The sequence below is a fragment of the Nerophis lumbriciformis genome, linkage group LG25, assembly GCF_033978685.3.
Source record: "Nerophis lumbriciformis linkage group LG25, RoL_Nlum_v2.1, whole genome shotgun sequence".
Taxonomy (NCBI): domain Eukaryota; kingdom Metazoa; phylum Chordata; class Actinopteri; order Syngnathiformes; family Syngnathidae; genus Nerophis; species Nerophis lumbriciformis.
The window spans coordinates 9958544-9972215 of NC_084572.2; the positions used below are offsets into that span (position 1 = coordinate 9958544).

The following is a 13672-nucleotide window of genomic DNA, read 5'->3' on the forward strand; positions in this document are numbered from 1 at the left end:
TATTCCCTCAATAGGCAGCCACACCCTCTTGGCCAGGAAAAAGCTGTTAAGTGCCTGGAGGAGAAGGGAGGGGAGGGGGAGGGTAATGCAAGGTGAGCCGTTTGACGGCAGGAAAGCCCCCCCCCTCCAAGTAAAACCCCACCCCTGTCCCCCGCCCTCCAACACCTTGCACTGAAGGCCCGGCCCCAGACGTGAGGTGGAGCTTGTGTGTGGAGCCACTCACCTGCTCCCCTCCCTGCTACTAAAGTGACGGTTTCTGCTTATCAAACCATCTCGCTCAAACTGCCAAAACCGTGGGAGGGTGGACGACGTCGCCGCTGAGATTGCTGACACGGCAGACGGCGAAAAATGTTGAACTTTTTCTTCCCCCCCCCCCCCCCCCCCCGGACACAAATCACATTTCTATAAACAAACTTGAAAGGAGAATGCTTTAAACTGTTTGCATTATTAGCGCGTTTTGGTCACTCGTAGGTACAAAAGCAGTAAAGTTGTCACGTTGTGTAAATGGTAAATAAAAAAACAATACAACAAATCCTTTTCAACTTATATTCAATTGAATAGACTGCAAAGACAAGATATTTCATGTTCACACTGAGAAACTTCTTAACTTACAATTTAATGGCAGCAACACATTGCAAAAAAGTTGCCACAGAGGCATTTTTACCACTGTGTCACATGGCCTTTCCTTTTAACAACACTCAGTAAAGGTTTGGGAAATGAGGAGACACATTTTTGAAGTGGAATTATTTCCCATTTTTGCTTGATGTACAGCTTAAGTTGTTCAACAGTCTCCCTTCTCATATTTTAGCCTTCATAATGCACCACACATTTTCAATGGGAGACAGGTCTGGACTACAGGCAGGCCAGTCTAGTACCCGCACTCTTTTACTATGAAGCCACGCTGTTGTAACACGAGGCTTGGCATTGTCTTGCTGAAATAAGCAGGGGCGTCCATGGTAACGTTGCTTTGGATGCTCCAAAACCTGTATGTACCTTTCAGCATTAATGGTGCCTTCACAAATGTGTAAGTTACCCATGTCTTGGGCACTAATACACCCCCATACCATCACACATGCTGGCTTTTGCACTTTGCGCTTATAACAGTCCGGATGGTTCTTTTCCTCTTTGGTCCGGAGGACACGACGTCCACTGTTTCCAAAAACAATTTGAAATGTGGACTCGTCAGACCACAGAACACTTTTCATCAGTCCATCTTAGATGAGCTCGGGCCTAGAGAAGCCAACAGCTTTTCTGGGTGTTGTTGATAAATGGCTTTTGCTTTGCATAGTAATAATAATAATAATAATAGATTTTATTTGTAAACATTTTCTTTTTTACAAATGAGCAAACAACCTCAAAGTGCTACAGTGTATTGAAAAAAAATTTATATAATAAAGATAATATTAATTAAAAAAAATAAAAAAATAAAAAAATAAAAACTAGAACTAGTATGCATATATCTATAAAAAGACTTTTTTTATTTAAAAGAAGGGGTTTTAAGCCTTTTTTAAAAGTATCCACAGTTTGTGGTGCCCTCAGGTGGTCAGGGAGAGCATTCCACAGACTGGGAGCGGCGGAGCCGAAAGCCCGGTCTCCCATAGTTCGTAGCTTTGTCGTCGGAGTTTGGAGGAGGTTAGCCTGTCCGCAGCAGAGGTGTCGTGCAGTAGAGTTTTAACTTGCACTTTACAGATATAGCGACCGACTGTAGTTACGGACAGTGGTTTTCTGAAGTGTTCCCGAGCCCATGTGGTGATATCCTTTACACACTGATGTCGCTTTTTTATGCAGTACAGCCTGAGGGATCGAAGGGATTTCGTGCAGTGATTTCTCCAGATTCTCTGAACCTTTTGATGATATTACGGAGCGTATATGGTGAAATCCCTAAATTCCTTGCAATAGCTGGTTGAGAAATGTTGTCCGTAAACAATTTGCTCAGGCATTTGTCGACAAAGTGGTGACCCTCGCCCCGTCCTTGTTTGTGAACGACTGAGCATTTCATGGAAGATGCTTTTATACCCAATCATGGCACCCACCTGTTCCCAATTAGCCTGTTCACCTGTGGGATGTTCCAAATAAGTACTTGATGAGCATTCCTCCGTCTTTTTTGCCACTTGTGCCAGCTTTTTTGAAACATGTTGCAAGCATCAAATTCCAAATGAGCTAATATTGGCAAAAAAGAACAAAGTTTCTCAGTGTGAACATGAAATATCTTGTCTTTGCAGTCTATTCAATTGAATATAAGTTGAAAAGGATTTGTTGTATTCTCTTTTTATTTACCATTTACACAACGTGACAACTTCACTGCTTTTGGGGTTTGTTTATGTTCGATTGGTAATCAATAATTCCTACTTTGTGGAATTTCATTTAGCATGGTAAGGCCCAAAACCAATTAACAGTAATAAACAAGCATCTACTGTACCTGACGGTGTCAGCAGGTCGTCAACGGGGCTGGCCTGGTCCAGGAGATAGTCCTCCATGGGACACTGCAGGGTCACTGGTCCCATCCGGTCCAGCAGGAGCAGCTGCACTCGGGACAAGGAGCCCAGATTCCCTGAGTCGCAGCCAACTGTCAGTGCTGCCAGACTTGGGGACAAAAGTTCTGTAGTAAAAATGAAAGAAATAATGATTATTGTGTGAACGCTCCAAAATATATTTACTACACCAAAATTCATCTCTTTATTCTTCTTCTTCTTTTACCCGTTTTTCCCGAAATTCCAGGAATTCTATAATATAATTTTTCAATTCAACATGTTACTACTTCAACATTTCTCAATCCATTAAAAAAATTCCAACACCAACCATTTCAAGTCATTCAAAAAAATTCAAGTTTTTTACCAATTTTTTTGAAATTCCCAAATTTTATGGACATTACCATAAAATGGGACATTTTTCAAAGTTCCATAATTCCCACAATATTAAACCTTTTCAGGAATTGTGTGCTCCCTTTCAACAATTGTAAAAAAAAATCCCTGATTTCCTAGAATTCCCATTTTTCAGGGACATTTTCCTCATTCAAAATGAATTATCCATTTGTCACACTTCCACAATTTCCACATTTTTCAACCGATTCAAACCATTCCAACATCAACACATTACACCTATCCTGGACATTCAAACTATGATTTTTCCAAGTTAAAAAAAATTCCAGGAATTCCCAGGATTCCCGTTTTTTCAAACCCTTTTTTCTGTCGACTACTACTTCCACATTTTTCAACCCACTTCAACCGTTTCACCAACAAAACATTCCTCTTAATCAGGACAAAAAACAAAGTTGTTTTTTTGAACTGGAAAAAAACACCCCGGTTTTCCCGAAATTCCAGGAATTTTGTAATACCATTTCTCAATTAAAGTTAAAGTTAATGTACCAATGATAGTCACACACACACTAGGTGTGGTGAAATTTGTCCTCTGCATTTGACCCATCCCCTTGTTCACCCCCTGGGAGATGAGGGGAGCAGTGAGCAGCAGCGGTGCTGCGCCCGGGAATCATTTTTGGTGATTTAACCCCCAATTCCAACCCTTGATGCTGAGTGCCAAGCAGGGAAGTAATTTGGTCCCATTTTTATAGTGTTTGGTATGACTCGGCCGGGGTTTGAACTCACAACCTACCCATCTCAGGGCGGACACTCTAACTACATTTCTCAACCAATTTGAAAAATTCCAACACCAACCAGAATTTTTTTTTTTTTTTTTTAGCATTTTTCAAAAAAATCTTTCTTTTCCCAAAATTTCCATGAAATTCCTTTCGAAACGAATGGGACACTTTCCCACAACTCCCAAATTTTTCATCCGATTCCAACCATTCCAAATTCAAAATATTCAGCCTGTTCAGAAATTATGTGCTCCAATTTAACAATTGTAAAAAAAAAGATCCCAGATTTTCTAGAATTCCCAGTTTTTAGGGACATTTTCCACATCACACTTCCACAATTTCCACATTTTTCAACCGATTCAAACCATTCCAACATCAACACATTACACTCATCCTGGACATTCAAACTAACACTTTCCCAAGTTCCAAACCAAATTCCGGTTTTCCTGGAAATTCAAACCATTCCAACATTCAAACTATTTTTACATTCATACTACATTCTGTCAGCATTTCACTTCAACTTCAGCATTGAAACATTCACACCCAATTCCCTCAGGAATTACCTCATCTAGTTGAGTTAAATAATACAGGTATTAATTCGGCGCGTTCATCATTATACTCATTAGGGTCACAGCTAAATCTATTTATCTACATGAAAGGGCCAAAGTGATGTTTTCGATTCATTTCAATCTTTCCAAGGGCTTCTTTAACTGGCTTGTGAAACAGCACACACGTCTTCTGGTCACACCCAATTAAAAGCGGATCAGTGACGGTGTGGCCGGGCACAAAATCCACCCTGCCCACGCTGGACGGGTGTGGAGGTGGAATTCCTCTCACGGGGGGATTTTCTCTCCTCAAAGACACACTCAGCAGCTCACTGCTGCATGTTGGCTGTTAGCCTCCCCAAAAAGTAGCAGGGAGATTTAGACGCTCCGTAACAGGGTCCGGGGGGGGGGGGGGGGCTCGGAGAGGAAATCCTTGGGATAACGATGTCCGGAGGAGACACACTTCCAGTCCATCCATCATTAGCCAAAAAGTGTCCAAAAGGATGAGTGGGGACACTATAGCGGACAACAAAACGCTAATCTGAGGCTAATCCACAGCCACCACCCACTCAGTGCAGAGTGGACGCGCTAAACTTCACTATGGACATCCTGTTACCATGGCAACACCTATGCGGGACCGGTACGTTTCAGAGACTGTATCGCACCGAAAATGATTCATTAGTATCGCGGTACTATACTAATACCGGTATACCGTACAACCCGAGATGAGAGCGCTGTTTTGTCCTACTAATTTTGGCGGTCCTTGAACTCAGCATAGTTGCGTGGACTGTGACGCATCAGTTTGTTTACATGTATCTCCGACGCTGCCGCAAAAATACGTGTTCTATGCCACTCCTTCTGTCCCCCCCGGTGGTGACAAACAGTAGTGATGCCATGATATCAGCGCATGTTGCAGACTTAAGGTGGTATTTCAATTCATTCTCTCACATTCCGGTTGCTGCGGCCACCTTAATCCACCGCACCCCCCCACACCCGCCCGCAGCCTGAGGGTGCAAAGGTCACATGGGTCAGACCGAGGTTGTGGTGGGGTCAAGCAAGCAGGTTAAACACCTTGTCAGGGATTAAGGGAGGAAGTCTTCATTTGGGAGAGGGGCGGGGGGTGTGGGGGAATCTGACGCACGCGGCATCGAACATACGTCCGCCTTTTTGTGCACGTACACAATGGTTGATTGAGACATGAGTGGAGAAGATGAACTAAGGCTGTCTCGATACCAATATTTTGATATTTTGGTACCGGTACCAACATTTTCGATACTTTTCTTAAAGGGGACCACAAAAAATTTTTTATTATTGTCTTTATTTTAACAAAAAGTCTTAGTGTACATGAAACATGTTTATTATTGTCATTTAGTCCTTAAATAAAATAGTGAACATACTAGACAACTTGTCTTTTAGTAGTAAGTAAACAAACAAAGACTCCTAATTAGTCTATGCAGTAACATATTGTGTCATTTATACACCTATTATTTTGTCAACATTATTAAGGACAAGCTGTAAAAAATGGATTATTAATCTACTTGTTCATTTACTGTTAATATCTGCTTATTTTCTGTTTCAACATGTTCTATCTACACTTCTGTTAAAATGTAATAATCACTTATTCTTCTCTTCTTTGATACTTTACATTAGTTTTGGAAGATACCACACATTTAGGTATCGATCCGATACCAAGTAGTTACAGGATCATACATTGGTCATATTCAAAGTCCTCATGTGTCCAGGGACGTATTTTCCTGAGTGTATAAACATAATATGATTTTTTTTTAAATGAAAAAAGATTTTGTGACGCTAAAAAATATCAATGTAATCATAGTAGCATCGACTATCGACTTGGTATCATTACAGTGGATGTCAGGTGTAGATCCACCCATGGCGTTTGTGTACATTGTGACGCCGGTGAGCTATTGTATCCTCCTACGGTGTGTAGTGAAGCATGTTTAGCTATTCTTCATCCTCCAGTGATAATACTACTTGTAAGAAACTTACTTTATTTGTCGCCATGGAGGCGAGGATTAGTGATTTAGAAGTAGCTAAAACACTGGCGACTGTGGATGGATGTTGAAATGAAACGTATTTTGATACTTTTCTAAATAAAGGGGACCACAAAAAAATTTCATTATTGTCTTTATTTTAACAAAAAATCTTTAAAAAAAACATATGTTTATTATTGTAATTTAGTCCTTAAATAAAATAGTGAACATACTAGACAACTTGTCTTTTAGTAGTAAGTAAACAAACAAAGACTTCTAATTAGTCTATGCAGTAACATATTGTGTCATTTATACACCTATTATTTTGTCAACATTATTAAGGACAAGCTGTAAAAAATGATTATTAATCTACTTGTTCATTTACTGTTAATATCTGCTTATTTTCTCTTTCAACATGTTCTATCTACACTTCTGTTAAAATGTAATAATCACTTATTCTTCTCTTCTTTGATACTTTACATTAGTTTTGGATGATACCACACATTTAGGTATCGATCCGATACCAAGGATCATACATTGGTCATATTCAAAGTCCTCATGTGTCCAGGGACATATTTCCTGAGTTTATAAACATAATATGAATTTAAAAAAAAAGGAAAAAAAGATTTTGTGACGACAAAAAATATCGACGCAATCATAGTAGTATCGACTCCATACGCTCCTGTACTTGGTTTCCCGCTCCTGTACTTGGTTTCCTGAGTTTATAAACATAATATAAATGAAAAAAAACGAAAAAAGATTTTGTGATCCTAAAAAATATCTATGTAATCATAGTAGTATCGACTTGATACGCTCCTGTACTTGGTATCATTACAGTGGATGTCAGGTGTAGATCCACCCATGGGGTTTGTTTACATTGTGACGCCGGTGAGCTATTGTATCCTCTTACGGTGTGTAGTGAAGCATGTTTAGCAATTCCTCGTCCTCCAGTGATAATAATACTTGTAAGAAACTGACTTTATTCGTCACCATGGAGGTGAGGATTAGTGATTTAGAAGTAGTTAAAACACTGCTGACTGCGAATGGATGTCTTAAAGCGCCTCTTTAGCATAGCTCGGTTGGTAGAGTGGCCGTGCCAGTAACTTGAGGGTTCCCGGTTCGATTCCCGCTTCCGCCATCCTCATCACTGCCGTCGTGTCCTTGGGCAAGACACTTCACCCACCTGCTCCCAGTGCCACCCACACTGCTTTAAATGTAACTCAGATATTGGGTTTCACTACGTAAAAGCGCTTTGAGTCACTAGAGAAAAGTGCTATATAAATATAATTCACTTCACTACTGAGTTCATAAACATAATATACATTTTTAAAAAAGGAAAAAAGATTTTGTGACGACAAAAAATATCGACGCAATCATAGTAGTATCGACTCCATACGCTCCTGTACTTGGTATCATTACAGTGGATGTCAGGTGTAGATCCACACATGGCATTTGTTTACATTGTGACGCCGGTGAGCTATTGTATCCTCCTGCGGTGTGTAGCGAAGCATGTTTAGCTATTCCTCATACTCCAGTGATAATGGTACTTGTAAGAAACTTGCTTTATTTGTCGCCATGGAGGCGAGGATTAGTGATTTAGAAGGAGCTAAAACACTGCCGACTGCGGATGGACGTTAGCCGCAAGCTTGCTATCAATCAATCAATCAATCAATCAAACTTTTTTTATATAGCCCTTAATCACAAATGTCTCAAAGGGCTGCACAAGCCATGTCTTAAAGCACCTCTTCCTGAGGGTGTTTCAGTGTCATAACTTCTTATCTTTACTTTTTACACCAAAATGCGTCCGTTCTCCCTTTTCTGTCTACACACTGTGTCTGCTTGTAAGTACTCAGTGTGTGTGCGCTGCCGAACATGCTCCTGTGCTGGTGAAACCAGCAATGTCATGATGTGACGACGCCTGTAAAAAAAATATATAAATATGGCGAATCGGTACTTTTCAAACGGAGTATAGTACCGTTTTTTATTCATTAATACGGCGATACTATACTAGTACCGGTATACCTCCCCATCATCATCTAGTTCCGCCTTAAGGAGCTCCACCCAAGTGAAAGAAATGAACGCTGAACAATCCATCCATCGACTTTAACTCGTCAATACAAAAAAAAAAGAACATTTGCGTACCGTGACGAGGCGAAGGTCGCCCTGATGAGTCGTACCCTCGCTCCAATGAGGAACAGGAAGCCGACGAGGGGGCGATGGCGTCCAGCTCGTCAAACGCCTGGGAGCGACTGCAGCTGAGCTTGGCCGAGTCCAACGATGCCCACGAGTCAAGTCCTGAAATGTTGGCTAAAAACAAAGAACAAAAGGAGAAGGTTGAAAGATTGAAAAAAAAAAAAAAGTCATCCCCATCCTCAGAATTAGACTTAAACTAATAAAGTATTTTCTGTCTCAGTGAGGAATTGAACATTTTATTTGACTCGTTAGTACCACGATACTATACCAGTACCGGTATACCATACTTGCCAACCTTGAGACCTCCGATTTCGGGAGGTGGGGGGATGGGGGGCGTGGTCGGGGGTGGGACGGGGGCGTGGTTGAGGGCGTGGGCGTGGTTAAGAGGGGAGGAGTATATTGACAGCTAGAATTCACCAAGTCAAGTATTTCAAACATTTATATATACATACATATATATATATATATATATATATATATATATATATATATATATATATATATATATATATATATATATATATATATATATATATATATATATATATGCATATATATATATATATATATATATATATATATATATATATATATATATATATATATATATCTACATCCTGAAAATATGCAAACAAAACTGTGTTTAGATAATTGATACTTCAAACTTGCATAAATAAATATTAAGGAATATAACATAACTTGGCTTCTGAGAGCTTCAAAATGTGATGAATAAAATGCTAAAGTTGTTGATAAACAAGCAATTATTTTAATAATTAAATATGGTCATTTTAAATGAATTATTATGATCATTTAATTATTAATTATTTCCAATATGTTTATTTTAATGTATAATTATATGGCTGGATGTAATAAGGAGTCAGAAAAAATAAAAATAAAAATACAATTAATTTTGATGTTTTTAGCAAAATATAGTAAACATGTATTTTTAAATTTTTTTTTAAATTAATAAATATATTTATTTTTAGGTAAGATAAACATAATAATACAATGCATCTCTAGTCTGGATGATTTAGTTCTTGTCACCCTGTTGTCCTCCCGTCATAAAGAAAAGGCTGTCCTCACTCAGGTCCGCATGGAGTTGAAGGGGGCGTGGCCTCCAGCTCCGGCTGAAAATCGGGAGATTTTCGGGAGAATATTTGTCCCGGGAGGTTTTCGGGAGAGGCGCTGAATTTCGGGAGTCTCCCGGAAAATTCGGGAGGGTTGGCAAGTATGCGGTATACCGTACAGCCCTACTGCGGAGTATGCTGGCAGGCGGTCCGAGACCGAGGTCCTGTTGGTCCAAAGGAACAGAAAGACTCGGGTCTGTTTGAACCGGAGCAAAAGTAACAATAATAATAATGATAATAATAATAGATTTTATTTGTAGAAAGCACTTTACATTGAGTAAACAACCTCAAAGTGCTACAGTGTATTAAAAAATAAATAAATAAAAAGATAATTAAAAAAACAAAAAACAGCCAAATAGCTAAAACTAGTATGCATTAGGGCTGCAACAACTAATCGATTAAATTGATTGAAATCGATTATAAAAATAATTGGCAATTAATTTAGTCATCGATTAGTTGGATCTATGCTATGCTATTTTCTTTTTATAAACCTTTATTTATAAACTGCAACATGTACAAACAGCTGAGAAACAAAAATCAAAATAAGTATGTTGCCAGTATGCTGTTTATTTTCCCAATAAAATACTGGAAAGGATAGAAATGTAGTTTGTCTCTTTTATCCGATTATTAATCGATTAATCGAAGTAATAATCGACAGATTAATCGATTATCAAATCAATCGTTAGTTGCAGCCCTAGTATGCATATATCTAAAAAAAAGAAAATGGTTTTAAAGCCTTTTTTAAAAGCATCCACAGTCTGTGGTGCCCTCAGGTGGTCAGGGAGAGCGTTCCACAGACTGGGAGCGGCGGAGCAGAAAGCCCGGTCTCAAAGCAAAGTGAACACAAAGGAAGTGTGAACAGCAAACAATCCCGCAGCTGCGAGCGCTCCCGAGGACGCGGCCTACTATCAGGAGCCAGATCTGGGCCAGGAGTGGGCTCAGGTTTGTTTAAAACCCGTTTCCTCCCGACAAGCGGACCTCCATGAGTGAAGACCCTCAGGTGTGGCGTCACGGAAGGTGAAGCGTGTGGTAGTTTCACATTAGCGGCCACACTAATCACCAATGACTTATCTGAGTATCACAACACCACGTTGGGAAGTGAGAAGATTAGCAAGAGGAACACTCGCAGCCAAAGAGGCTTTCCTCACCTTACAAATGCACAAAAGAATAATAAAGACGGAGGCCCCTAAACATGTACACGCCGAGCCTGCAGTCAAGGATTTGAACACTGACCCGCCATTGTGCACTTGAGGGGCCACAATGGAGCGACTTGAGCGGACTCTTCACAGCAGACTGCCGCTGTCAGCTCCTCCTTGTACGCCACCACAACTCCCCTTATACGCCACCACAGCTCACCTTGTACGCCACCACACTCGGGGTGAGGCGGGAGCACCATCTTTGTTTGGAAACTCTCGGACTACATACTGACAAAAACATAAGTATGCTGCATTGCAGAGTGACTCCGTTCATGTTGCACACACACAACTGTTCAAATGTCACAAACTGACCTTGAAGTTAGCAAACACTCATCACATGATGAGTAGCAAACTGACGTCCTTTACCACTTCCAGTATCAACATCTATCACAAAATAGTTTTTGATGCAGACATATTTTTGGGTTAAATTGGGCATTTTCAAGCGTAAAAACATGGCTAATTCAAATAAAAAATATCAATACTAGAGTAGTATTAGGAACAATTTCCCTTGTGGATCAATAAAGTTTGTCTAAGTCTAAGTCTAAGTATTGGCTACTAGATGAGACCAAACCGATCAGAGCTCGGTGTTCAGTATTGTGTCCTCTGATTGGCTCAGCATCAGACAGCATATATGCATACATATATATATATATATATATATATATATATATATATATATATATATATATATATATATATATATATATATATATATGTATCTATGTTTATATGTGTATATATGTATATACATATGTATATACGTATATATACACAAATATATATATATATATATGTATGTATGTATATATATAAATAAATAAATATATATATATATATATATATATATGTATGTATGTATATATATAAATAAATAAATATATATATATATATATATATATATGTATATATGCATATGCATATATATATATATATGCATATATACATATATACACATACATATATATATATATACACACACATATATACGCACATACCGTATATACATATATATACATACATATGTATACATATATACATACATACAGTATATATATATACATACATATACATACTGTATAAATATATATACATATATACCTACATATACATACTGTAAATATATACATACATAAATACTGTATATATATATATATATATATATATATATATATATATATATATATATATATATATATATATATATATATATATATATATATATATATATATATATATATATATATATATATATATATATCATGTCCCCACAATTTCCCCCTCTGTCTGTCTTCGTTTTTTTCTTCTTCTTTCTATCCCCTCCTGCTCCTATCCACACATCTAGACTGCAATATGATGGCTGTCACACATAAGAGATATGTGTAGACTGCAATATGATGGCAGTCACACATAAGAGATACGTGTAGACTGCAATATGATGGCAGTCACACATAAGAGATACGTGTAGACTGCAATATGATGGCATTTACACATAAGAGATACGTGTTGACTGCAATATGATGGCAGTCACACATAAGAGATATGTGTAGACTGCAATATGATGGCAGTTACACATAAGAAATACGTGTAAACTGCAATATGATGGCAGTCACACATAAGCGATATGTGTAGACTGCAATATGATGGCAGTCACACAAGAGATATGCGTAGACTGCAATATGATGGCAGTCACACATAAGGAATACGTGCAGACTGCAATATGATGGCAGTCACACATAAGAGATACGTGCAGACTGCAATATGATGGCAGTGAACAACACCAAAACTTTAAATGTTCCATTGAGAATATAGAACATTACACACGGTGCCCGAAGATCTGCCAAAATGTTTTTAGTACGACTTCGGTAAGCTATGAAGCCGCACTGTTTGATGGATTGTGGGCGCATTAAACATACGAGTATTATTATGGTGTGTGTATAAGGACCGCAAAATGGCACCTATTAGCAGACATATTATCTGGCGTTTTGTTTTGCAATATTATGCAGAACCAACTTTTCTTACCTTCTGGTACCTGCTGATCTGTTTTTGTGATCTGCATAAGTCCTGAAAATGTGCGCGCTTCCGCAATTATAGTCCGTGACGACGCCGTAGTCATAAGCTTCTTCTTTTTCTCTACTTTCTTATGTGGCCATTTCTAATATAAAGTAGAGTAAAGTTCTTACTTATATCTGTCAGTGAACTCGCCATGAAAGCACTAAAACATACCGGTGTCGTGAGTTTACATTAATCACCCAAGGAACTTTACTTATTAGAGAGTTCCGGTTGGACGGTTTTTCATGGGACACATTTCGGGCGTTGTTGTTGTTGCACTAGTGAGCCACGGTGAGGAGATGCTGCTCCGTTATTGATTGAAGTCAAGTCTGAATGTCATTAAAACAGTTAGCGCCATCTTTTGACACTTCTTCCACTCCCGTCCTTGCACGCTACACCGCTACAACAAAGATGACGGGGAGAAGACGCCGTCGAAGGTGAGCCACGTAAATAAGACCGCCCACAAAAGCGACTGTCAGAAAGCGACTTGAAGATGATGTGTAAAACATCATCTATGCAACATTTTGAGCAAAGAACCACCATCACCACAAGATGAAAAAAAAAGATTTGTCGGCAAATCTTGGTGAAGTTAGAGTCCGACATTGAGGGCAGTTTTATCAGAAAAACCCCCAGAAAGGTTTGTAATAAATTCAGATTATTATGCAGCTCTATTTGCTGGTGACATTGGCCGTGAAGAGAACAGCGGGCAACACCGCCCCCCCTACCGCCCCCCCCCACCACACGGAGAGTAGTCCATGTCCCAGACAGAAAAGAGAAAATCCCCACACAATTTCCACATTGTTCACTTTCTTTTAGAGGAGTCAGATGTCAGCGGCCCGGGCCTTTATCTCCGTGGCCGACGGTAAATTGGCGGACGCGGAGGTATTCTATTGTGGCGGCCCGTCAGCGAGCGGCGGCCCGTGTGGATTTATGACCATGCCGTCCTCCGCTCGCATGCAAAACAGTGAAGACGGGGGGT

The 13672-nt window shown here is 39.2% G+C and overlaps 1 protein-coding gene across 2 annotated transcripts in view; it reads right to left on the reverse strand.

Moving 5' to 3' along the window:
• The window catches only part of LOC133621567 (uncharacterized), a 181756-nt gene that overhangs the window by 85947 nt on the left and 82137 nt on the right, over nt 1–13672 (reverse strand). For both annotated transcript variants that reach the window (XM_061983675.1, XM_061983674.1), the window contains exons 6-7: nt 8271–8435; nt 2420–2599 (exon numbers count right to left, since the gene is read on the reverse strand). In XM_061983675.1, the coding sequence (XP_061839659.1) occupies nt 2420–2599; nt 8271–8435 (345 nt within the window). The remainder of the gene's footprint in view (nt 1–2419; nt 2600–8270; nt 8436–13672) is intronic.